The 23671-nt window shown below is 38.8% G+C and overlaps 1 protein-coding gene across 2 annotated transcripts in view; it reads right to left on the reverse strand.

Annotated features, from left to right (window-relative positions):
- Window positions 1-23671, reverse strand: part of MAP3K21 (mitogen-activated protein kinase kinase kinase 21) — a 52256-nt gene that overhangs the window by 19111 nt on the left and 9474 nt on the right. For both annotated transcript variants that reach the window (XM_077894479.1, XM_077894478.1), the window contains exons 2-5: window positions 15563-15743; window positions 9505-9653; window positions 8499-8674; window positions 508-748 (exon numbers count right to left, since the gene is read on the reverse strand). In XM_077894479.1, coding sequence (XP_077750605.1) covers window positions 508-748; window positions 8499-8674; window positions 9505-9653; window positions 15563-15743 — 747 coding nt within the window. The remainder of the gene's footprint in view (window positions 1-507; window positions 749-8498; window positions 8675-9504; window positions 9654-15562; window positions 15744-23671) is intronic.

Consider the following 23671-nt stretch of genomic DNA (forward strand, 5'->3'; position numbering starts at 1 on the left):
ACTTGTGTCTCAGATGAAAACTAACAGGCATAGAATCAAAGTACTTGATACATTTTGTTGAAGGTGCTAACAGCATCTTCAATGTCCCGAATGAAGTCAGTTACCAGATGACATTAGAGATCTTTGTGGAAGCAACTTAATGACAAAATAGAAGTAATTCTGTTGTTCAGGATTTTTTCAACACGCCAGGCAATGCTGGTTCAGTGCCATGAACTAAAAGGAATTCTGCTTGGATTTCAAAAGGAGTCCATCTACTAATCCATTTACATGGAAGCATGCGGAGAGCTAAGGACTGGCCCCGCACAAGGCGCTGATGCTGTTTTGCATGTGAATGAGGACGTGAGTTAGGTCTTGATGTCATGGCCATGAACTGAAGCTAGCCAGTGAAGATCCTTAGCTACCCTTCTAAAATCTCATTCCCCCATCTCTTCCCAGGGCTGAAGGAGCAAAGCTGATTACACAGATGACTTTCAAAATTCTTACGAAACATGAGGACAGAAATCGTACCTGAAGGTAAACTGATCCGATGGCCATCTTTGAGCTTTAACCGACTTCTCCTGAACTTTCCCTTCCTCTTCTTGACATTGGGCTTCTCCTGGTTTAACTGGAATATCAGAATGTTCAGCTCCCGCTCGAGCACGTCAATCTCCCGCTCGGCGAGCTGCTGCTCCCGCCGCCTGAGCAGCGCCTCCTGGGACTTCTGCTGGAGGGCAGCCCGTGTCAGCTCCTCCTCGCGGGACCGCAGCTCCTGGGCAGAGAGCACACGGGGGGCGTGAGCAGGAAGCAGCGTGCCCCAGGGCTTCAGCTCACCCCTGGCCACTCTGCCCCTCCTGGGGGGGCTCTCCGGGCAGTCAGGACAGTCGCGGCTGAGATCTTCCTAGCACAGCACTGGCTTACACCACAACCAAAGTCTTGCATGGGCTCCGTCAAGCACTCTTGGTTCTATGGTCCTCAAAAGGCATCGCAATTATTTTACACCCTGTTTTAACATTTCTTGCTCATCTTCCAGCCTGTGTGATCACCCGACACATGAAATGAACATTAACACAGAGCAACTAAGTACAGGTGTGAATGACCCTTTTCCAAATAGAGCCAAAAGTTAAAGCTTGATTCATTAAAGGATAATTATTCTACTTATAAAAGACTGCAGTTCAGGTTTCTTTGGAAGAACTTTAGGTTATTTAAGAATTGGCTTAGGGACACCTGGCTGGCTCAGCGGTTAAGTGTCTGCCCTCAGCCCAGGGTGTGATCCTGGGTCTCGGGATTGAGTCCCACATTGGGCTCCCTGCATGGAGCCTACTTCTCCCTCTGCCTGTGTCTCTGCCTCTCTATCTCTCTGTGTCTCTCACAAATAAATAAATAAACTGTTTCTTAAAAAAAGGATCCGCTTAGAGATGGAAACATGATGGTGGAGAGATTACAGAGAAAACAAAGCTAATGTGTTAGAAGTAAGCTGACAGCCCAGATCAGAAATGGAAATGAGCATCTCTAAAACAAGTCAATGGAAAATGAACTTTTCAGGACCTCATAAATGAATGCAAAGTATCACTTTAGACATAGATCTAATGAATTAGTTATAAAAGTCCCTCTGTCACAATACTTACTGATTAAAGTCTAACTTTCTTTTGGTTTTGATTTCAGAATTACTTAACTTCATAGAAAATCTCTAAGTCAAAGAACATTGTTTATATGTATTATATAGTATATTCTCACACTGAAGTAAGCTTAGAAAGAAGAAAATGTTATTAATAACAATGAAGAGAAAATACACTTACCGTACTGTACTTATTGAAAAAAGCCACATATAAGCAGACAGTTCAAACCCATGTTGTTCAAGGGTCAACTGTACTTTTGTTCCTATTAGGAAACAGGTATTCAATAGTAAAACCAAGAGCTCTACAAAGTTTTTAAATCACATCTCCATTCTTATTTCATTTCTATCAAATGATCTGTCCTTTACCAGAGACATAAATATTCCTTTTAGTGCTGAACTACTTTTTCTTTTCTTGATTACTCTGCTACGAAACCGAGTACTCACACAGAAATCAAAGCATTTGCAAGCTTTATTTACACTGTTCCAGAAAATTTAATCTTAGGCCATCTTCATACCAATATCTTTGTTAGAAACAGTGGATGCCTTCTCAGATGGAGTTTTAGGCTGTGAGCCCTGGGAGCTCTAAGCAGTGGGCAAACACGTCATACTTTATATAACCAAACCACTTTACACAGCCCACCTCAAGAATACTGATGCATGAAAAAAAAAAAAACAGTATAAAATAAAGCTCATGGAAGAAACAGAGCTGAATTATGGGGCTAAACTATCAACTCTACCAATCCCTTGGACTTTTTATAGATGGGCTCAAAGAATACGTGGAGGATATTTGTCAGTACAATTATCATAGAGGAAAACAAAGAAGATCCTCCTTCTACAAATAAGTAATATCAAGAGGAGTCTAGAAAGCTCCAAAAAAACAAAATGAAAAATTATTCAGATAAAACTAATTCTGAATTTATTATAAATTTACCAAAGTGGGCTGAAATTCACCTTTGAAATTTCCTTAAATTTATTTTTTTTCTAAAAAATCTTCATAAAATTGCAAAAGCAAAGATTTGCTTCAGATCAGTTGATATTCAAGACATTTTTGGTGATAGGTACCAACTGATTCTTATTAATAGATCAGTATTTTTTCATTAAACTGCTTCTGGCATAAATTACTATATATTATGTGAAAAGGAAAAAAAAAGAAAATGGTACATATTAGAAAAAAACTCTGGACTCCATTATTTAACTGATGGCCTTCTCCAACCAGTTTGTCCAAACTAGAGATCCTGCTGTCGTGTATTTGGGAACAGAGGATACTTACTCTTTCCTGTCTGCCCTTTTTGTTAAGATATTACTTTTCAATGGTGTTGTTATCAATTCAATTAGCTATTGTGAAATGACATGGCATGAGGAACAGATAAGGGCAGCAAATTCAACTAGTTTTTTTTTGTGTGTTACTACTAAAAATAATTGAAGAAAAAACCACGTTTAATTCCAGGCCTGAGACTAAAATGTGAATCCTCTGACAATGACTTTATAAATTAAAAAAAAAAAAATCACTTGCCCAAGACTTTATAAGAGAGAGAGAAAGAGAGAGGGAAAAAAAAGCAGCCAAATATTCTTCCTTCTAAGTGAATTTTAAAACATTCAAAAGTAAAAGAAAAAAAAAAAGAGCCTGGGGTATTAGAACCCCATTGAATACTCTGAGATTATGAAGCACACCCAAAAATTCTGCTGGTTGCTGAGATGTCTAAGCAGTAATTTTTGTTTAATTGCTTGGCATGGGCCATTCTAGTAATGGCAAATCCAGATTCCTGGTAGTAGATGTTAATCATTAATGGTGACATGCCTACTCATAGTGGTTCAAAAACAGGTGCATGCACCCAAAGCACAAAGACAGACACAGAAAGATAAGCAGCCAGGAATTTAGGGAGGAACTGTTATCTGTGGCGGCTACAGTTTACTGAGTAATGCAGAGCACAGCCAAGTTACTGACCATTAATTCCAAGTCTGACGCCTCCTACCTTAAGCAATCAGTGAACAAGAAAGGGAGATAGTGCACGTACACTGTGCTTTTGACTCTGTCAAAAAAGATGCACTGAGAAACCTTTGAGGGGGGAAAAAAGCATTATATATTCTCTTTAATTTTAAGGCAAAGGCTCACAAGATACCACAAATGCTGTATTTTCAAGGGGCACTGTATAAAAATAACATAAAAAATAAAAAGCAAAGACCACTAGAGAATAGCTAGAAAATATGAATCCAAATATCCAATAAACTACTATAAACCTCCAAATGGAGAAAGAGAAAAGATGCATTCCTGAAGCACGTTTTTTGACTTTTACACCATGTATATAGTAAGAGTTAACTTACTGGATATGCTTCTCTTCTGTAGTGTCATAAATAATTATCAATAATTAAAATAAATAAATAATAGTTATTAATAATATCACCTCTAGGTTGTAAATCCTATGAATTATTTTTCCTCAAAGTCCACTGTCATTCCCCAAAATCTTTTTCTTTTGCTATTAAACATCTAATCTTAGAATTCCTCAGAAAAATATGGAAAAGTATTTTAAAAAGTCAATATTTTCTCTATCATATTAAGTCAACACAATGTATTAAAGTTTTCAAGAAACTTATTAATAATATCACTATTAATATCACTGAAAGTCATTCTTCAACTCAATGCAAGATTTAAAAAGTAATCTGGTCAGTCATTTTCAAGCATTTTATTGCTTGGAGGAGTCTGATTTACTGAATGCCTGGACCAGGGAATGGTAGTGGCCGCTGGAGCCTGCTCTGGTTCCAGTCAAAGCCACCACTTTCTTTGGCACTTGCTCAGTAACGGGCACTGCTCCGAGCACTCTGCATATACCGCTCAGTAAGCCTCCCACCACCCCAGGGAGACAGCAACCTTATTGGGACATTTGATGGTGAGAAAGCAGGCAGAGAGGGAACAGCCCTGGGTCAGCAAATTGTAGACCTCCAATTCTAGCCAGAGGTCAGGCTCCAGTCTTAACCACTCTGCTCGACTGCTGTAGGTTTCAGCACTCCGCTAAAAATGTGTTTAAAAAAACACGTTTAAAAAAGAGAGGCAGGGAGTCTATCATTGTTTTTAGAATCCATTTAGATATCCCTTAGTCTGCTTGAATCCCTCAAGGGAAGGAAGCTGAGTACAGTCTACCACACCATTATCTGCACTAAACATCTGAAAGTTGTTGATTCAGAGACTACATTTTAATCCTTGGAGCTTTCACCCAAGAAGTTCTACTTCCCAACTCTGAAACAACATGTAGCAGATTTCCTCCCTTCAAGTTCTTCCAGTATGCCAGGGTAGCCCTGAAATTACCATCCCCTTGTGTACCCCTTCTGTTCTTTGCTCAGCTTGGATTCTAGGTTCCTAGGTTCCTTCTCCTGCCTTCCAAGCCATACTTCTTGGGAGGCTCTTTAAAACTTGATTGTTATCAAACCCACCATCGCAGGTTGCATTCATCTGGTTTATATTTTTAAACTTAGAAAATACCGAAAGTTCGAAGAAGGGACTGAATTATCTATGTCTACCACTTGGAAAAAAAAAAAAAAACTTTAGGAAAAAACAAACATGTCAGCAGTTTACATATTTCTCTCTAGTCTTTAATTATTTAAAGTTATGAAATATTTAAAATATACTACAATAAGAGAGAATAGCAAATACCCATGCACTCATCATCAATATTTACTAGATGCTAAGTTTTTACCTTATCCATCTCAGATCTGCTGAAATCCTGTGTGCGGCCAACTCCAATTCTCACCCTTCCCTCCGCAGATCTGCTGTGCCTCATGAGCTTTCTACCCTTCCCTCATGCATGCCTTCACTCTTTGTACATTGGAATGGCACTGCTTTATGTGTTTTATAAATTTACATAAATGGTATCTAATGTAACTCTTCTTCTGCAACTCGTGTTTTCCACTCAACCTTATGTTTGAGATTTATCCGTGTTGAAATCTATAGCTAGAATTCATTCATTTTAACTAGTCTGCCGATTTCCACTGAATCAATATACAGCGGTTGAGGGGTCTATTCCCTGGTAAAGGACACTGAGGCCGTTCCCAGGTTTTCATTTCTACGAACCATGCTGAAGTGACCAACTGAAATTTCCCCATACACATAAGTGGGAGTCTTTCAAGGGCATATAAGCAGAAGTGAAAGAGCTGAGTTGTACACCTCTTTGATGGTATAAGATTCAGGATAGGTCCTAAATTCCTTTTCACTTATAGCAGTAATAATGTGATCACAATACTTGCTAATATCCCTCACTTATTAGAATATATATCAAGAGCATATTAAGAAATTTCATGTGGTTAATTCATTTCATATCTACCTTGTGCTGAGCACTTTCTTTATTCAATGGTGTGGATGAAAATGACCAAGAATAAGAGAGCACAGCTGATGAACTTATAATCTAGTGGAAAAGGCAAACCAAGAACAAGTATACAAGCAAACAGCAATGAAGCAGGACTAAGTGCAGCCTGACAAGAGACGTGTGGGAGGCTATAACACAGTCTATCTGGTAGTTCCTGGTGAGGGAAGGGAGCTTTGAAGGACTGACAGTAAAGGAGCCTGCAATTGTGAGGTGAAACTAAAGCTAGGGAGGGGACAGTACTCTGGACAGAGAATAGAATGTACGCCAAGGCCAAAAATCAAGAGCATAGTATAAGAGGAACTGAAGGAGATTCAGTATGGTTGTGACAAAGGGAGGCTAAATATGTTAGGACAAAGGAAATTAATAAGCAAAAGGGTTTGGCCATTGAAGAAGGATGCTAAGATTTGCACTGTAGAAGGGTCACTGGTGGTGGTGGGGGGGGGAGAAAAGCTGCACTCAGAGCACACAGGTGAAATGCTGACACAATAGTGCAGGTGCTAAGTAAGGACGACAGAGATGAGGGGAGGCATTCCCACTGATGGTCTTTGTCAGATAGGAGGCCACCAGAAACATCTTCAAAGACCTCCGAGACTGGGTACCTATGAGAACAGTAATCCCATTGCCCCCCCCCCAAAAAAAATAGACAAGAAAAGAAAAAGTAGAATGAAGGAAAATTGGGCAGGGGGTGAGGAATAGGTTCTGACGTTAGTGTTGGCCTGGAAAATGGTGCCAAGATACATAGCCAGCCCCTTTTAAAAACTTATCAATAAGATCCCAAATCCCTAGCCTGTAATTCTATGGACCTTAAGGCTATAGACCGTCATATCCATCTTTGTATCCCTGGACTCTAACACTGCTCCCACCACACAGTACACAGTCAACATGTTTGCTGAGGAAACAAAACAATAACACAACATAACCTTGAAACTCAGAACAAGTTCCCCATTAGACACATTTTTAAATTATATGTATTTTTAAGAAAACAATTTGCACTTTTGGGGATACCTATGACACGCCTTGTATTAATTTCCAGTTCAGCAAAACAACAGTAGACATAAGCTACTCATGAACAGAATGTGGGCATACGATGTCTTGGTATCATGTGCAGTATTATATATATTAGCCCAAGAAACACTTGGGCACATCTATTCACACCACAACTTGTTGTTTCCTCTTTTGCCCTGACCTTTGTGCTTGGGTTGACTACAGGCCTTTAGTATTACAGTCAATGGAAAAGTCTTGAGACTTAACAAGGAGCTGCACTACAGAAGTCCAAGTAATTCTAACATAGGAAAGTGATTCTCAACAATGTTTCAATGCCATCAATTTGAATCAGCAAGTGGACTCTATATAGCAAAGCATTACTGCCCTCTTAAAAAGAATTCTACCTTTTTAGAATCACAAAGGTATGAGGTATAAGAATTCCTTCCTGGATAATTACATGGCTTCACAAAGGTTATCAAAAGCTTACAATGTTGTACTTTGTCCAGACATTTATTGCACATACAACAGAATTTAACCTATTGAACAGTTACACACTTGATGAGCAGAATAAACCTCGACTCATCAAAGTGCTCAAGTACTACAAAAGTGTCCTTAAGAAAATAAGTAGTGCTATTTTAATATAGAACCATGCTATAAAGGTGGGGTCCTGCAAGGGCTGTGAGGTGACAGGGCCAGTCTGTCACCAAAGGAGACCATGCAAACTGAACTCACTTCCCAGCTAATCTGCCTGCCAGTGAGGTGTGCCTTCACTGTTCACATTGCACTCTGTACATGGTGATATGAATGCAGAATCAGCACATTTAATATATGTGTGTATTCTGTACTACTTCTTAAAAGATACAAAACACCTAGAACTTAACTCATCATATTAAAAAGTTAAAAAATTACAGTTTCCCAGTTTCTCCAGCAAAGCAATGCCTTAGAGTTAAAATGATGGGTATGTGTATGTGTGTTTGTGTGTTGGGGGAGGGGTCTAGCATAAAGAAAGGCCTGGCAGGGGAGATACCATGATCAAGAAAGGCTTAAAAGACATAACCAAAAACTGTAAAAAAAAAAAATACCCTTGAGACAAACTATAATATTTGAATATAGAATATTATATGATATCAAGAAAACGCTGTTACTTTTTTTAGATTTTAATGGCAAGAAAGTTATTTCTAAAATTCTAACCAGTTGGAGATACATTTGAAGATTTAAGGTAAAATGACATGAGTCAAGGATTTAATTTAAGGTATTCTATTTTAAAAAATGGATGATAATGAGAAAAAGAGATGAACAAAATGACAAGATACTGACAATTATATTTAGTATGCTGGGGTTTTTTTAGATTTTTTTTACTTTGAAAGTTCTCCTAATAAAAAGGTTGCTTCTTTTCTAATCATAAATTTCAAGCGCAGTTCTGTTTTCTTTTAACTGGAAGTTAAGAATCAATAAAGATTCACGCCTGGAAGTCTTTTACAATAATGCTAACAGAGTTCTTGAGTCATGTTTTCCATAATCTACATAAATGTGGGTATATTGTGCAATTAATATATATTTCTCACCTTTTCCTTTGTTCTTAGCTCATCGAACATTTGTTGAATTTCTAGCTTCCAGTCATCTTGCATGGAATGAAAAGATTCCTGAGGCATTTCGGTCATAACTGTCCCTTCAATAGCCGTCAGTTGTTCAAGAATTAAGGCAAATGAGGGACGAATGTGAGGGTCCTGTTGCCAGCATTCTAAAATCAATAAGAACCACATTAATTCCATGTCTCAGTATGGTTTGGATTATCAGCCCATGCTGATTGTGTCTGCTGAAGATTTTAAAAATCAACTGATAATGGTTTGGAAATTTTATTTTACACAGTGACCAGATCGGTGGCATGCATAATATTTACTATTAGGTAAGGCTCTTGTTGTTTATCTTATACAGCATCAGTATGTGGGTGTAAGCAGTCCATGCCTTACCATGAACCCTGTTTCAGGGGCCTAAGCTACTCTGGCCAAGTAATTTATAGATACAGAATTCTAGAACTCAACCCAAGAAAACCGAAGTTTCTAAAAGGTTACAATCATAAGAGAGGTTCTAAGAAATGGCCTAATAATGAAGGAAGGTAACTAGCTGCTTGCAAAAGGAACCAGTTAATTTTTAAAAGACAAGCATCAAACAGATAAGGTCACAGCAAAACCATGCCAGTTAAGATCATGAAACATTTTTGATCATGACGTAGAATTTAAAATAGGAGAATGGAGCCAACTAAATTTGGTCTTCGAATGCTACTAGTGTACTTGGTGAAAACTTTATTACCATTTGGTTGGATTTTATACATAAATGAGTCACTGATAAAACTAGATTGGTTTTTAAAAAGTTACTTAATCCACCAATACTCTACCTGACATCTTGGATTGAAGATAAGGTTTCTAATTCATAAACTAGGATAGTTGCTTAAAAGCATTTAAAAATCAGAATCACAGAAAGTACTGTTTGGGTTAAAAAATACCCAGATGTTCTCCTGAGTGATTCCCCTTGCCAATCCAGAGACACACAGAAACAGGTGTGCACAAATACCTTTCATGAGCTTGGCAAATGGCTCAGGGCAGGTGGATGGAATGGGCAAGGTGAGCTTATTGACTGCTACCCCATAAGCCACAGCGAGCCCATCAATGCCACGGTAGGGGACTTCTCCCGTGAGCAGCTCCCACAGTAGGACTCCGTAGCTGCAAAGCAAAATCGCCATACAGTTAAATAGGCTAAATGATGACTTTTCCTTATGACACAGGTGGTGGGATAAACCCATCAGAGCCCTCATCCAACTCTCATTAAAAATCTTCTCTTCCCACAAAATCCCTAAGTGACACTTATCCTAAGGTGGGAGGTGGGCTCTTCCAGCAAACCGCCCAAACACATACAAGTATACACCTTCTCAGACATCAGCTATGCATCCATTACAGGAATTAAAACTATCGAATGAATAGGAAAAGTGTAGGAGAAATACATAACTGAATTAAACCGGGTCGAGGACCAGGTAACACTTCAATGTGCTGGTTTTAATGTTTCTCCTTCTATCCCATTTTTCTATTATGGAATTAAACCGCTTGAGGATGGTCAGGACACTGAACACTAACTCCACAGAAATCTCATTCTTTGTACCACAGGGCTTAGATGAAACCATGCTGGATATTTTTATTTTATATTTTATATTTTTATTTTATATTTTATATTTTTTATTTTTATTTTAATTGTTTATCTTTCTGCCTCTCCATTAGCATTTTAATGTTTCTACCATACTGTTTAATAGTTAAGGACAAAAAAATCAGCATGGGCCTCCTTGTGCCTGCTGGTGGGACAAAACACATCCTCTTTGTAACTTTGTATCCCTTTGTACCTTAGTTTCTCTTTATCTTTGTCAAAACATAAATACAAATTATCTTTTGTTAATACATAAAACATCAGTCACTCCAGAAGTCCCTTTTGATTTTAAATTGAAACATATAAGCAACAGTCATATTTATTTTTTTTTAATTGTACTAACATAACTAGCATGGTCCTATATACATTTCTAATCTTTGAAAACATCATTAGCTTTAAGTTTCAAAAGAGTTTGAAATTTAAAGGGGTAACTTAATTCTCATTTCTTATGTTTGTTGCTTATATGGAACATTAAAGCATAGTTTTCACAATAGCAGACAGAAGGTAGTAAAATATGCCTAAAGGAAATTCAGAAGAGCTCGAGTAACACACACACACACACACACACTCACAAAACTATTTAAATTTGGCTATGGAATTGACTTCTGGGTCTCACTTGATTCTCTTATGATCTAAAGAGATGTGTAGGGACTCAGAGCTTCACAGCTATAATAGAACAAGCTGTCTATGGAGATCTGGTCTGCAAAGAGCTGGAAACTCTCTGGACTTCAGGTTCAGGTCACCCCAGATATGATAACCTCTCATTTAAAGACCTCTCCATTGGTGCCTATTGGACTCTAGACTATCTATGAAAAAACATTCAGAATAAGAATATAGAAACAACAGAACGTGCCCAGTCAATGGGGATCCTCCAGCTGATGTTTTCTCAGCTCTAAGTGAAGCTGTTCGAGTTCAAGGGTCCTGAGACCAGGCTCCTTCCCTGAGCCGGGGGAGTAACAGGGCACCCGTGGAAGACAACTGAACCTAGAAGCAGCAGACTTGTTTTGGGAGTATCACTACTTACTAGTTATGTCTCCACTCACAAAGTCCTTAACAGCTGATTGTGAATTAACTGATCTGTAAGTAATAGTGATGACTGCTCTACCCTCTCAAAGTAGTGTTTCATACTGAAAAAATGGGGGAAATTTATTTAAAAGTGTTTTTAAATTATATAATACTATAACTATTAGCAATTGAGTTGAAACTAGTATTTTTCAAAGATTAGTGTTAAGAAAAGAAACCTGTTTAGTTTCTTAAAAAATATCTACATTATGGTTCCTTAGCAGAGATACTTTAATTGCAAGAATAAATAAATTTAACTCACAGATCAATCAATAAAAATCACCTCAGAGCAGAGAACATAAAATATCCTTAAGATCACTGAAAACTGTCTAAATTCAAAGCCACTTTTTTGCTATTCTCATTAGCACATAACAAAACTAAAATAAACAATAACAACAACCTAAATTTGCTTCTTGGGAGTCTCAGAGAACAAATAATTCAAAACAGGTCATTTTTCTAGAGAGCAGAGGGCTTACTTTAAAGACCCATATGGGGAAAAAAAACAATGTGGAAAAAATAGAAATATTTTGATGGGACTATTCATAGAATATAATGCATTTTCTTTTGTTCTCTGAAACTGGGTAGGAAATAGTATAAATAAAGCTGCGTCCTGAGAACTCAGGTTGCCTGATAAGCAATGGCTGTGGTTGCAGGAACCTGGCTCCCAGGCCCGGGATATGAGTATGTTACTTACTAGCTTTATAACCCTGAGGAAATTTCTTAATGTCCCAGTGCTTGCTCACCGGCTCTGTGGAAGTGTGGTAATCTCAGGAGATATTGTAAAAATCTAATAGCAACGACTAAATTACTTTGTGCTGTAATAATCAGTAAGGAGGGAAAACAGAGAGATGATCAGTGAATATGCTAGTAAATGTACTAGTTCCTATGCTAGTATACTAGTCCACTGCACAGAGTAAAGTCACCTCTCTTGAATGAAATTATTTTTATGTGCATGTTATAAAAGGAGATTCTAAAGCAAAGAAATGTGCAATTCAGAGAGAGGGCCTTCCTGCCCTTCCGCATCCTGACATCAAGGACTTGAGTATGCTTTAGCAAATTAATGCACTCTACAGGTATGTGGAGATGTTTGGCCCCACAATTAGGTGGCTCTAAAAGTCAGTAGTTTCTACTCCTTTCCACAGAATTTCATGTTTTTTTCCCTCTTCTTATCACCTACCTTGTTTTCAGCTGCCAACTTTTACCAACCTAGAAACCCTCTTCCCTCTTCACTAGCTACTTTACTGAAAATCAGATAATCAACTTGTAAAACAGTTAGAAATAACTGTTTGGTTGGAATAATCCAAACTGTTTGGGATAAGATTTGGAAATAATCAACAAAACTAAAAGGCAACCTATGTAATGGGAGGAGATATCTGCAAATGACATATCTGATAAAGGGTTAGTGTCCAACACTATAAAGAATACCTGATGTATTCTTATATCTTATATAAGGAACTCATCAAACTCAACACTCAAAAAATAAACAATCCAGTCAAGAAATGGGCAGAAGACATGAACAGTTAAGACATCCAAATGGCCAACAGACACATGAAGAGATGCTCAACATCACTCATAACAGGAAAATATAAAACAAAACCACGACAAGATACTACCTCACACCTGTCAGACTGGATGAGATTAATAACACACGAAAAAACAGCTGTTGATAAGATTTTGGAAAAGTGGAACATACGGGAACCGGAAAAAAAGTGAGATGGAAATGAAAAGAAAGAGAAAGAGATGGAAGTGAAAAGAAAGAGAGAGAGGGAAGAAAACCATAAGAGACTTTCAGTGATAGAGAACAAATTAAGGGTTGATGGAAGGAGGTGAGTAGGGGAGGGGCCAAATAGATGAGAAGCATTAAGGGGGGGCACTTGTGATGAGCACTGGGTGTTGTATGTAAGTGATGAATCACTGAATTCTACTCCTGAAACCAAAATATATAAATAAATAGATAGATAAGTAAATCAATAATAAAAATTTATTGATATATAATCACCATAAAAAAAAAGAAACAGATTTTGAGAGATCTCTCCAATGAGTGTATGGACTTAAGGACCCCTGTTTGGGCTAGTTTTAGAATTCTTTTTGCTTATTTCTTGATTTTCCTCAGTTCACAATAGATGAAGTGCTATAAAGCATTTATACAGATAGTCCAGCATTTACACAGTTTGTAACTATACAGTTTATAAAAGGAGCACACAAAGTGAAATGGTTATAGTCTTAAGTAATATTATTTTGTTTTTTTGTTTTTGTTTTCATTTTTTAGTAATGTTACTTTGAATGTAAAACTGATGCATTGATGAATTTATTAGTTGAGTCTTGAAGTATAATTTCTCAAAGGAATCACCTATTTCACTTAAGTATTTTGGTGTTATAGTATGACCCCAAAACTATCATAATTAAATCAAGAAAGACACAATGTTTTATAAGAACACATCTGCTCAGGCTTTACCAGTAGAGTCTAATTCATCAAGTGAGGGATGAGGTTCAAGCCTCTGTGTTTTTCAAAACATTCCTAAGGCACTCTGGAACCCCAACACAGTTGATAAATTTCTTTTTTTTTTTTTTAAGATTCTATTTATTTATTGATGAGAGATACAAAGAGCGAGAGAGGTAGAGACATAGGCAGAGGGAGAAGCGGGCTCCCCGCAAGGAGCCTGATGTGGGACTCGATCCTGGATCTTGGGATCACGCCCTGGGTCAAAGGCAGGCACTCAACTGCTGAGCCACCCAGGCATCCCAGTTAATAAATTTTTTAAAAGCCATAAGTAGAACAATTAAGTTATATTTAAAATGCAGAGGATAAGCTTTAAATTTAAAGGAATTTTTGGGGACTTATACCAACCAACAGGGCTCTGCTACTAACTTGGTATGTGAATTTGAGAGAGTAACTTCTGTTGCATCCAATGGTTAAGGGGGAAAAACAATTTTTGTTGATCACAAATTTGCAAGTCACATCTGAGTTCTCATAGCAATTTTACTACTTATCAGATATAAACTTTTAGCAAATGACATTTTCCCTCTCTGGAGTCTTGACTGCTTCACAACTACTAAGATGGTAAGAATCACAAAGTCAGACACCAGCAAGTGATAGTGATGACATGGAGACGTGGGGCCTTGATGCACTGCTGGTGGGATGAAAGCGGTACAGGTGCTTTGGAAAACAGTCTGTTAGTTGCTCAAATGATGAGTTACTGAAGGGTATAGCAACTTCCTTCCTGGTGCAGACCCAAGGGAATTAAAAACCTGTGTCCCTATAAAAACTTGTTCATGAATGTTCACAGCAGAATTATTCAGAATAGCCAAAAGGTGGAAATGATTCAATGTCTATGAATGGATAAAGAAAATGTGGCTTATCCACTCAATGGAATATTACTTGGCAATAAATAGGAATGAAATTCTCATTCTACAACTTGAACCTTGAAAACATTATGCTAATTGAAGAGGCCAGTCACAAAGGACCACATATTGCATCTATATGAAATGTCCAGAATGAGTAAATCTAAAGATACAAAACATAATATTAATGGTCGCCTGGGACTGAGAGGGATAGGGTGTGGGAGTCGTGGCCAGCCAAGCTGCATGGATTTCTTTTTTGGATTATGAAAATGTTCTAAAAGTTGATTATGGTGATGAGTACATAATTCTATGAATATACTAAAAGCCAGTGTATTGTAAAGTTTAAATGGGTGAGTTGTATGATAGGCAAATTATATCTCAATAAAATCATTAAAAAAAAAAAACAGAAAAAAATCTGGAATTTTAATACTACCTACAGAAGATGAGCATTAAAAAAAGACAAGTAAGCTCCTGGTACACTGTAACAGAGTGATTTTTCTTTGTTGCTCTATTATTGATAGCATCTTTATGTCCCAGTGAGACACAGCTGAATGGAAAATCCAGCTGACTTGGGATCCCATTTGGTCCAGCCCTCTATTCTCAAGCTGGAAGCTTTAATCTTTAGATGATGCAATCTACAAAATGAGGGAGCAGATCTAAATTTCTTTCTCAAGCTTTTTCCATGAAATTACTGTCTGTTAATAATTATGAGAAATCAAAATTTTACATAAAAAAAGAAAGAATGTATTTTTGTTTATGGACAGGCCATGCAAAATCTTGGCATTACCGTTAACTCAAGTCATAATCCGTTTTAATCGAACAAGACGGTTCTCCTATCAAATGGAAGTCATGACAATAAAAACCTCAAGTTACCTGTTCCGTTGTAATTACACCTTGACCAAAGACACAGAATCTTCAAAAAAGATTTTGTATTCTCCATTACACTCAGTTACTGAAAACTCTGACTCATTTAAAGGGAGTGTAGCAACCAGTTTCTGCAGACATCTGTAAAAGCAAAAAGTGTGCTGCTTACCTCCAGATGTCACTTCCTTTAGAAAACAAGGAAGACTTGATGACTTCAGGCGCCATCCAGGCATAGGTGCCTGCTGCACTCATTTTGGTAGTCCTGTGCCATTCTCTCGCCAACCCAAAATCTGTAATCTTCAAAGTTTTATTGCAGAAGTCATCATGCTCTATCCTCTCAAGTAGCAAAACTAAAAATAAAAATAAAAAATAAAAAAAATTGAGAATTAAAAAAAATAAAAACGTGGGGTATTTTCACATTCTTATAATTTTATAGTCACACTGTTTCCTTGGTATTTAAGACAATAATCTTCACTTCAGTCAGCAGAGTAAATGAGAATGGGCTTGTATTTCACTATCTTGCCTTACTTACATCACCCATATCATAATCTTCATCACCAATATCGTAGGCCATTGGTGCCTGCAATTACAATTTTTTTTTGAAAATCCATAGGCACAACACAGCTTAGCACTCTTTATGAATGTTTCTCTTTATGAGAAAGTAAATAATTTCTAGGGGCAAGAAACATTTACTGAGGTATCACAGATAGGATCAGAAGTCTGTGAGAGTTTCCCTAGTAAGAATATAGTGTTTTCTTCCTAGAAGTTAGGTCCTGATGTCAATGCAGAGCCTTTTCTACTGAATGTATTAACGAATATCACAACTGATGTGTTACTATAAATTATTATTATAAAACAGTATCTTACAGTAAACTTGCAAAATGCGTATAGATTTTTTAACTCATAAGGGTATTTTATGAGCTAAGATTGCTTTACTAAAGCTCAAAATATAGCAAGAAGCAAAAACCCTAGAAAAAATCACCCTGGATGCTTGTTTTCCTAGGCCCCAGCCTCCTGACAAAATACAGAATGCTCAAGAACAACTTCCGGGAGCAGACCTCCCGCCAGAGTCAGCCCTGAGCTCTCAGGTAACAGTAGCTATGATAAACACACTTCTCTCTCTCCTCATCTGCACCCAGACACCCTGCCCTTCCCTGCACCTGGGGTTCTTCTCTCCTTCCGACGGTTGATTTTCCCCCTATCACCATGCAGAAAGTTCCTTAGGTTTTCCACATGGCTCTAATGCAGCCCCCCAACCAGGTTCCTCCTTCCCATTTGCCACAAAGTGAAGGGTTTAATCCTACTGTTTCTGCTGACTGACTTATCTCATTCTTTCCTTAAAATCCTGCATTCCAACTTGTGGCTCTGCTGTTCCACTTGACCTGAATCCCCCTTTCCAGTTTCTCTGTCATCATATCACTTCTGGCCTCATGGCCACATACAGGAATGACAGTGGCCCTCATGGGGCCAGATTTACTTTCCTAAAGTGTCATAGCTTTCCTTTATTTTTAAACCTTCCACACACAAACTACTGATATACACAATATGCGTGAATCTCAAAACAGTCATGCTAGGTGAAAGAAGCCAGAAGTAAAAGGTCACATGCTGTGATTCCATAAGTATTCTGGACAGGGAACAGAAATCAGATCAGGGCTTGCCAAATGCTGAGGGCCCAGGCTTCACTGCAAAGCTACACAAGAGAACTTTTTGGGGTGATGCAAATTCTCTGTCTTGGTGATGATGGTAGATTATACATATTTGTCACAACTCATCAAACTGAACACCCTGAGAGGGTGAATTTTGCTGTATGTGAGTTATATGGTAATAAACTCTCATTAAAACAAACACAAACTTCCATGATTCTGTGTAACTCAGAGATAATGTCAGCACTCCAAAATTGGGGTCACCATAGCCTCTACATCTGCACAGCAGCCTACATTTCAAACTATACCATGTGTTTCTTCCACTTAAACTCCTCATCCAGCCCAAATAGTGTCCTTTTGATGAAACTATTGAAATACCCATTAAGCAAAAGAAATGATTCCTGCTTCCATACTCACACGAACCTCACAAAGCATAAGGTACAATAAGTTCTTGTTTTCACCTGTGATTTCTCCTCCAGACTATTAGCTCTGAGAGAGTGAGTGTATGAGTGAGAGACAGAGATAGTGAGAGAGACAGAGATAAAGATAGAGTTGGTAGGGAGAAGAAGATGATGAGGACAAATATGTTCAATTCATATTAATATTCACGTATCTGCTCCATGTCTCATCTTTGTTCAGAGCATATGCTGGATGCTTGTGGATGAACAAAACATGCACGTTCTTATACTTGCCCTTTGCTCATGCCATTCCCACCTAGTAGAAATGACAACAAATTAATAAGAGAGTTGCTAACAAGGGCAGAGTTTCCTATATGCCTTGCATACATCCATTATTTCATCCAATTGTCATAAAAATCCCAGGGCATAGGCCTTCATTCTCAGAGGACAATTTATACTAAAAAAAACCCATAGCAACAGTATGAATCCACTTAGACAATAATCCCAATTTCAGAGTAAATAGGATATATGGGGGATTGCTATTCAGGTTTTACCTTGAAAAATAAAATGAAAGTAAGTCTACTTCATCCTTCTGTTTTTTAAAAAGGGCCGTTTGTGTCATTATTGCAACTACGTGCTAACTCGTAGAAGGATAAAAGCAAAACAGGTGTGGGAGGTCTTTTAGAAGAAATTATCCAAACAAAATTGGAGAAAAGCATAAGACATTCATCTTTTTTGATTTCTGGAACATGATCATAAAGAGGACCATTTCCCCAAATGTTAATTATAAGAATAATTAACATTTACCAAGAACATTCAATTTGTCAAACGCATTTACGCCTATTTTAATCATAAAATCCACACTGCAATACAATACAATAGGTATATTACTACTACTTACTGTCTGTATAGATAAGGAAGCTGCAACACAGGCATTATGTAAGCTGTCCAAGGTCACATGTCTAAGAAGCAGGGAAGCCCCAGCAGTCTCACCCCAGAGGAAGAGACTCCCAACTGCTGTCTACATTGCTCAGGTGAAAAGTTTTTATCAACTTCTCACAAGAGCTTTTTTTATCCTTTGGAGAAATCTCTCTCCATTCAGGTGCTCATTCTCTTCTTTCTGATTTCCTATCATTGGATAATTACCAACTGATGTCAATGGAAGCAGTATGCATAGTGAGGAAGGACGTGCACTCCAGGGCCACAACTGCTTGGTTCGGATTCCCTGCTTCTGTTTCTTTCCCTGTCATGGGAATTGTGATAGCCGGTACATCATGAGGTTGGAGTGAGCAGGAGATGAATACATATCAGCTGCTTAGAACAGTATCTGAAACAGCAGTTTGTGAAGATTACACACACACACACACACACACACACACACACCCTTTTATCAATATATTAGAAAGTGTTTTTAGTAAGTTTTTAAAAATCACTTTCATGGACTTCAGGGAATCTTTTATCTTTTTCAAGACTTAAAAATTTCACTTTGTAATGGATTAGTATTTTATTTGCCAACTCATATTGTCAAATGTTTACAATATTAAACAGCCATAAAAGTCAAAGAGTTAATGCAACTGGAGAGAGCCAACACTAGATTTAGACATGAAGAGGAGTTTGAGTGGGGATTTCCATAAGTTGCCAATACTGAAGAAATACCACTGTGTTGTAACATTTCTTTCCCCAACTGACCTCTAACTATGAGATTCAGAGAGCAAGGACCCCCTGTTCTATGATGGTCAGCTTTAAGGGGGTTTATATTATATGCCTGTCCATTATGATACAGTTGTTAAGTAGCAAGGCCAAAATTCTACCATTTTTCCTACTTGTGATCTCAATGCTGTACCATATGGTACACTGTGTATATACAGTGAAGGATGGAGGGGGAGACTCACTCCTGTTTGGAATAACCTTTTATTCTTTCCATTTATCTACACTCTACCAATTCTCAAGGTCCAGCTTCCTTAGGAAAATCTTCCAGAGCATCCTACAAAATAGTGACTATTTCATTTTTCTAACCACCTATTACCCATATATTATGTTGTTTTGTCCATTATCTTTTTACCTATGACTTATTACCCTAAATTTATATACAAAGCTGCTTAAATCCTATGATCTGAATCTTACAAATTTCCCCTATATCCCCCAATATCATCTAACAAAGTACCCGCTACACTGACTGCTCAACAGAATAGTGGGTATTAGTGATAATTATCACCAGTTCTAATACTAGGAATATTGACTACCATTTATTGATCCTCTTCCATGTATAGTTGTTTGCACACATTTAATATTTCATTTCATCTTCATACCATTCTTTGAAGTGGGAATTGTAATCTCCACAGTTAACAGTCTAGAAATGTTATCAAAAAAGTATGTGGCTAACAATATAGAGCCAGATTTTAGATCCCATCTGCAAATGACTTCCCCAGGCTTCTGCAAATTTGATAAAGCTACTGCTTGTAAGAAGGGGACAAAACAACCAGAAATTTCATTTTGTAGATCACTTAAGAGATTAATTTTTGAATTTTCCTTCCTTCCACATCAGCTTAGGGTAAATTTTTTTTCTCAGTCCTTACTCCTCACAAATATCAAAAAACCCAAAAATCTAATCCCTCAAAAACCTAAATATTTAAACCACAGAAACAAACAAAAAAAAATCAAATTAACCAGGTACTTCAGCAGCAGTATTACATTTTTCCGCTATACTACTGATTTCACTTTTGAAAAAAGTTTATTTATTTGAGGGAGAGAGAGCATGAGCGGGGGCAGAGGGAGAGGGAGAAGTAGACTCTTGGCTGAGCAGGGAGCCTGATGGGGGACTCAATCCCAGGACCCGGGGATCATAACTTGAGTTGATGATAGTAGATGCTCAACCAACTGAGCCACTCAGGCACCCCCTAATTTCACTTTTAAACAATGGTTATTCTTATCACCAAAAAGAACCCCAAATTAATGATCAAAATGGCTTGCAGTTCTATTGAACTCTGTTTTCCAAGACATTTTCATATGTGTTTTCACTCTTAGAAACATCCACATAGGAAGGCACAAGGAAGCACTGATTAAAACAAGAATAAAACTGGGATCCCTGGGTGGCGCAGTGGTTTGGCGCCTGCCTTTGGCCCAGGGCACGATCCTGGAGACCCGGGATCGAATCCCACATCAGGCTCCCGGTGCATGGAGCCTGCTTCTCCCTCTGCCTGTGTCTCTGCCTCTCTCTCTCTCTCTGTGACTATCATAAATAAATAAAATAAAATAAATTAAAAAAAAAAAAAGAATAAAACAAGAATAAAACTGATTGTCCAGACAGCCCTGGGGGCTCAGCCGTTTAGCGCCGCCTTCAGCCCAGGGCGTGATCCTGGAGATCGGGGATCAAGTCCAATGTCGGGCTCCCTGCATGGAGCCTGCTTCTCCCTCTGCCTGTGTCTCTGCTCTCTCTCTCTCTTTCTCTGAATAAATAAATAAAATATTAAAAAAAAAAAAACTGATTGCCCCTCTCCCAGCAGAACCCAGGAAGGCCTGGCAGCCCTTGAGAAGCAAAGCCAACAATGCCCCATAATCAGTGAAAACAGAAATAAAAGTGGGAACTAAAACTGAAATATTTAAAATTGATTGCTTTCTAAATACATGTCAGGGCACAATGTGCTAGAGCAGCCACAGTACTGACAGTTTTAGAACACCTCCCCTGTCCTCCCCTCAGCCCAAATTTCCACAGGAGCTAAGAGCCTCCACACTTTCAACAGAAAACAAGTTAAAATAACATTGTGAATGTCAAACGTTTGGAGTTCCATGAAAGCCCCATTGTTTTGGATTCAATTTCAGAGGTGTTCAGCAGAATTCCTGAAATTCCTTATCTTTTGGGCAAAGTGACCGAAACCAAAAATAGCCAGAGTCCTGACAGGTAGATTCAGGCACCTGGCCAGGTTTCAGCCTAAGGGCTCCAGGTTGGCAGCCAACTTCCGCTTCCTGCCCTTGCCCAGAAGAGCCCGAGCGCACCAACCCGCCACCAGCAATCATAATGTACAGACCAGGCAAATAAACTTGTTTGGCCACAGAAATGGTGAATTCTTGTGAGTAACCTAGCGACGCATGTTTGAGCCCCCTTTGTGAGACTTCAGTGAAGATTTCTGACCCTCGTTAGCTCTGTTCTTGAACAATCAGCCTTTACAACCTTGTACTTAGTCTACTTATTCAACCATGAGGCACTTGGTTTTTCCGGCTCCTTTGAAGTAGCACATTGCCATTTTCAGAATTATAGCATATAATGTATATTTTTTTTAAAAAAAGCAATTACACTGTATCCATTCTATTTTCTCAACATTTATGGGATTGCTGTGTCCAAATTCCATTTGAGTCAAATGGGTTAGTTTACATTAATCTTTAACTAGAAATATATTACCCAAAAAAAAAAAGGTCCTAAGAAAGAAAACAGGTTTGAGAAAAGCAAAATGTCAAAGAATATAGTATTAATAAACAGATTTTTCTCACTCTAAGGAAGGTTACTCTGAGAATTTCAAGTCTGAAAACAACTACCTATAGGGAATAAGTGCTAACTTTCTAAGTTTACTGAACAGTACCACATTTCACACATTTCTTTCCATCTATCCCTCACTGGCACCATGTTGCTTCCCCCAACACACATTCCACTCACTCACTCACCAGTCAGTGGAGACAAATGCAAACTGTCCCCCTGGCCTTCAAGCCCCTTTTGGGCCTCATTTGAAATGACCTTTCCAGGTCTTCTTGTGCCCTCCAGGATGAATGCTGCATCCTAACAATTCTGTGTCCTACTGGCCACCTCTGAAAAGCATAATGTTGCTGTATAGAAAGCTCTCCCCTCCCATCCTCCATAAAAGCAACACGGGGTGGGCACCCCACTTCCTGATGGGCATCAGGGCTTCGGCACCGCCTTCCCACCAAGGTGTTAACTGGGAGGGCATTTCAAGTCCATTAGCCTTTGGAATCTCCAATTCCCCCCCCCCCCCCAAAAAAGAACACCTCGCTTCCTCACTCTCCTCCTGCTCCAATATTACAGGAGTCAAACAATACCAGCTCCTTTGGGGGGCCTTCCCCGTGACCTCAGCTAGAAGCTCCCATTTCTAACGCATTGAAGTCGTATCATGATGTCGTATCCTGCTTGTTCCTCTCGTTTCTCTGATTAAATTATAAGCAGCTGGAGGATAGAATTTGCACCTAATTAACCTTATTTACTGATTTACTAAGGCTGCAGAGCAGCTAGCTGCTCTGTAGATATTTGTTAAATGAATGGGTACATCAATGGTGTAAGAGAGGAAAAAGGGAATAGGAAGAAGAATGAGTTATCGGCTTTCTGCCGTGAGGTCAGCAGCTACTACAGAAAACCAGCTCACCTCTGCACTCCTGAGACAGTATTAGGAAATGAAGACTATTTTAAAGAGAATTACAACAGAATAGTTTTTCTGAATTGCTATCTGTCTGCAGCATTTGACACAGCTGATCATTCTTCCCTGAAACACGCTCTTCACTGACCTCCAGAGCATCCAGGGCCCCCTGAGGCTCCCTTTCCTTTTCTGGTTCCTCCTTATCTCACTGATCTCTCATTACGGACTAGGGATGAGGGCCTCAAATCTTGGATATATCTATTCACTCCCCAGATAATCTCTGCCCACCTCAGGGCTTTAAATACCATCCATCGGCAGATGACTCCTAACTGCTGACCTCCGCCCTGGTTTCCCCTCCATCTCTCTCGATGCGCAGCCAGCTTAATCCTGCTACAGAGCATGTCAGATCCCAGACCTCAGTCCAAAACTCTTCAGGGTCATGCTAAAGTCAAAGGTCTCATAAGACCCCGCCTGACCCGAGTCTCCATCCCCCTCAGGTCCTTCAGTCCTCTCCTGTCACGCTGGCCTCCTGCTTTGGAGAGTTTGCAGTTTCTAGTCCCTCTACCACACTGTCCTTCCCCAGGTGACTGTTCCCACTCTCCTTCCGGTTTTCCTGATCAGCACCTTTCCTGGAAGGCCTTCCTCACCCATACAACCAGAACTTCAACTGCTCAGCGCAACAGATTCACCCTCTTCAGCCTGAGTTTTAGTGTTTCTACTGAGCACTTACCCACTCTCCAACATGCTACATCTTTTATTATTTCTTGTTTAACTTTGGTGTTGCTCACCGGAATGTAAATTCCAGGGGCGGGGGGAGGGGAGGGGCGCGGAGATCGCGTTTCTGCTTTGCTCATTACTGAGCACCAAGAGCTGCAGAGGG

The sequence above is a fragment of the Canis aureus genome, chromosome 4 (assembly GCF_053574225.1).
Source record: "Canis aureus isolate CA01 chromosome 4, VMU_Caureus_v.1.0, whole genome shotgun sequence".
Taxonomy (NCBI): Eukaryota; Metazoa; Chordata; class Mammalia; order Carnivora; family Canidae; genus Canis; species Canis aureus.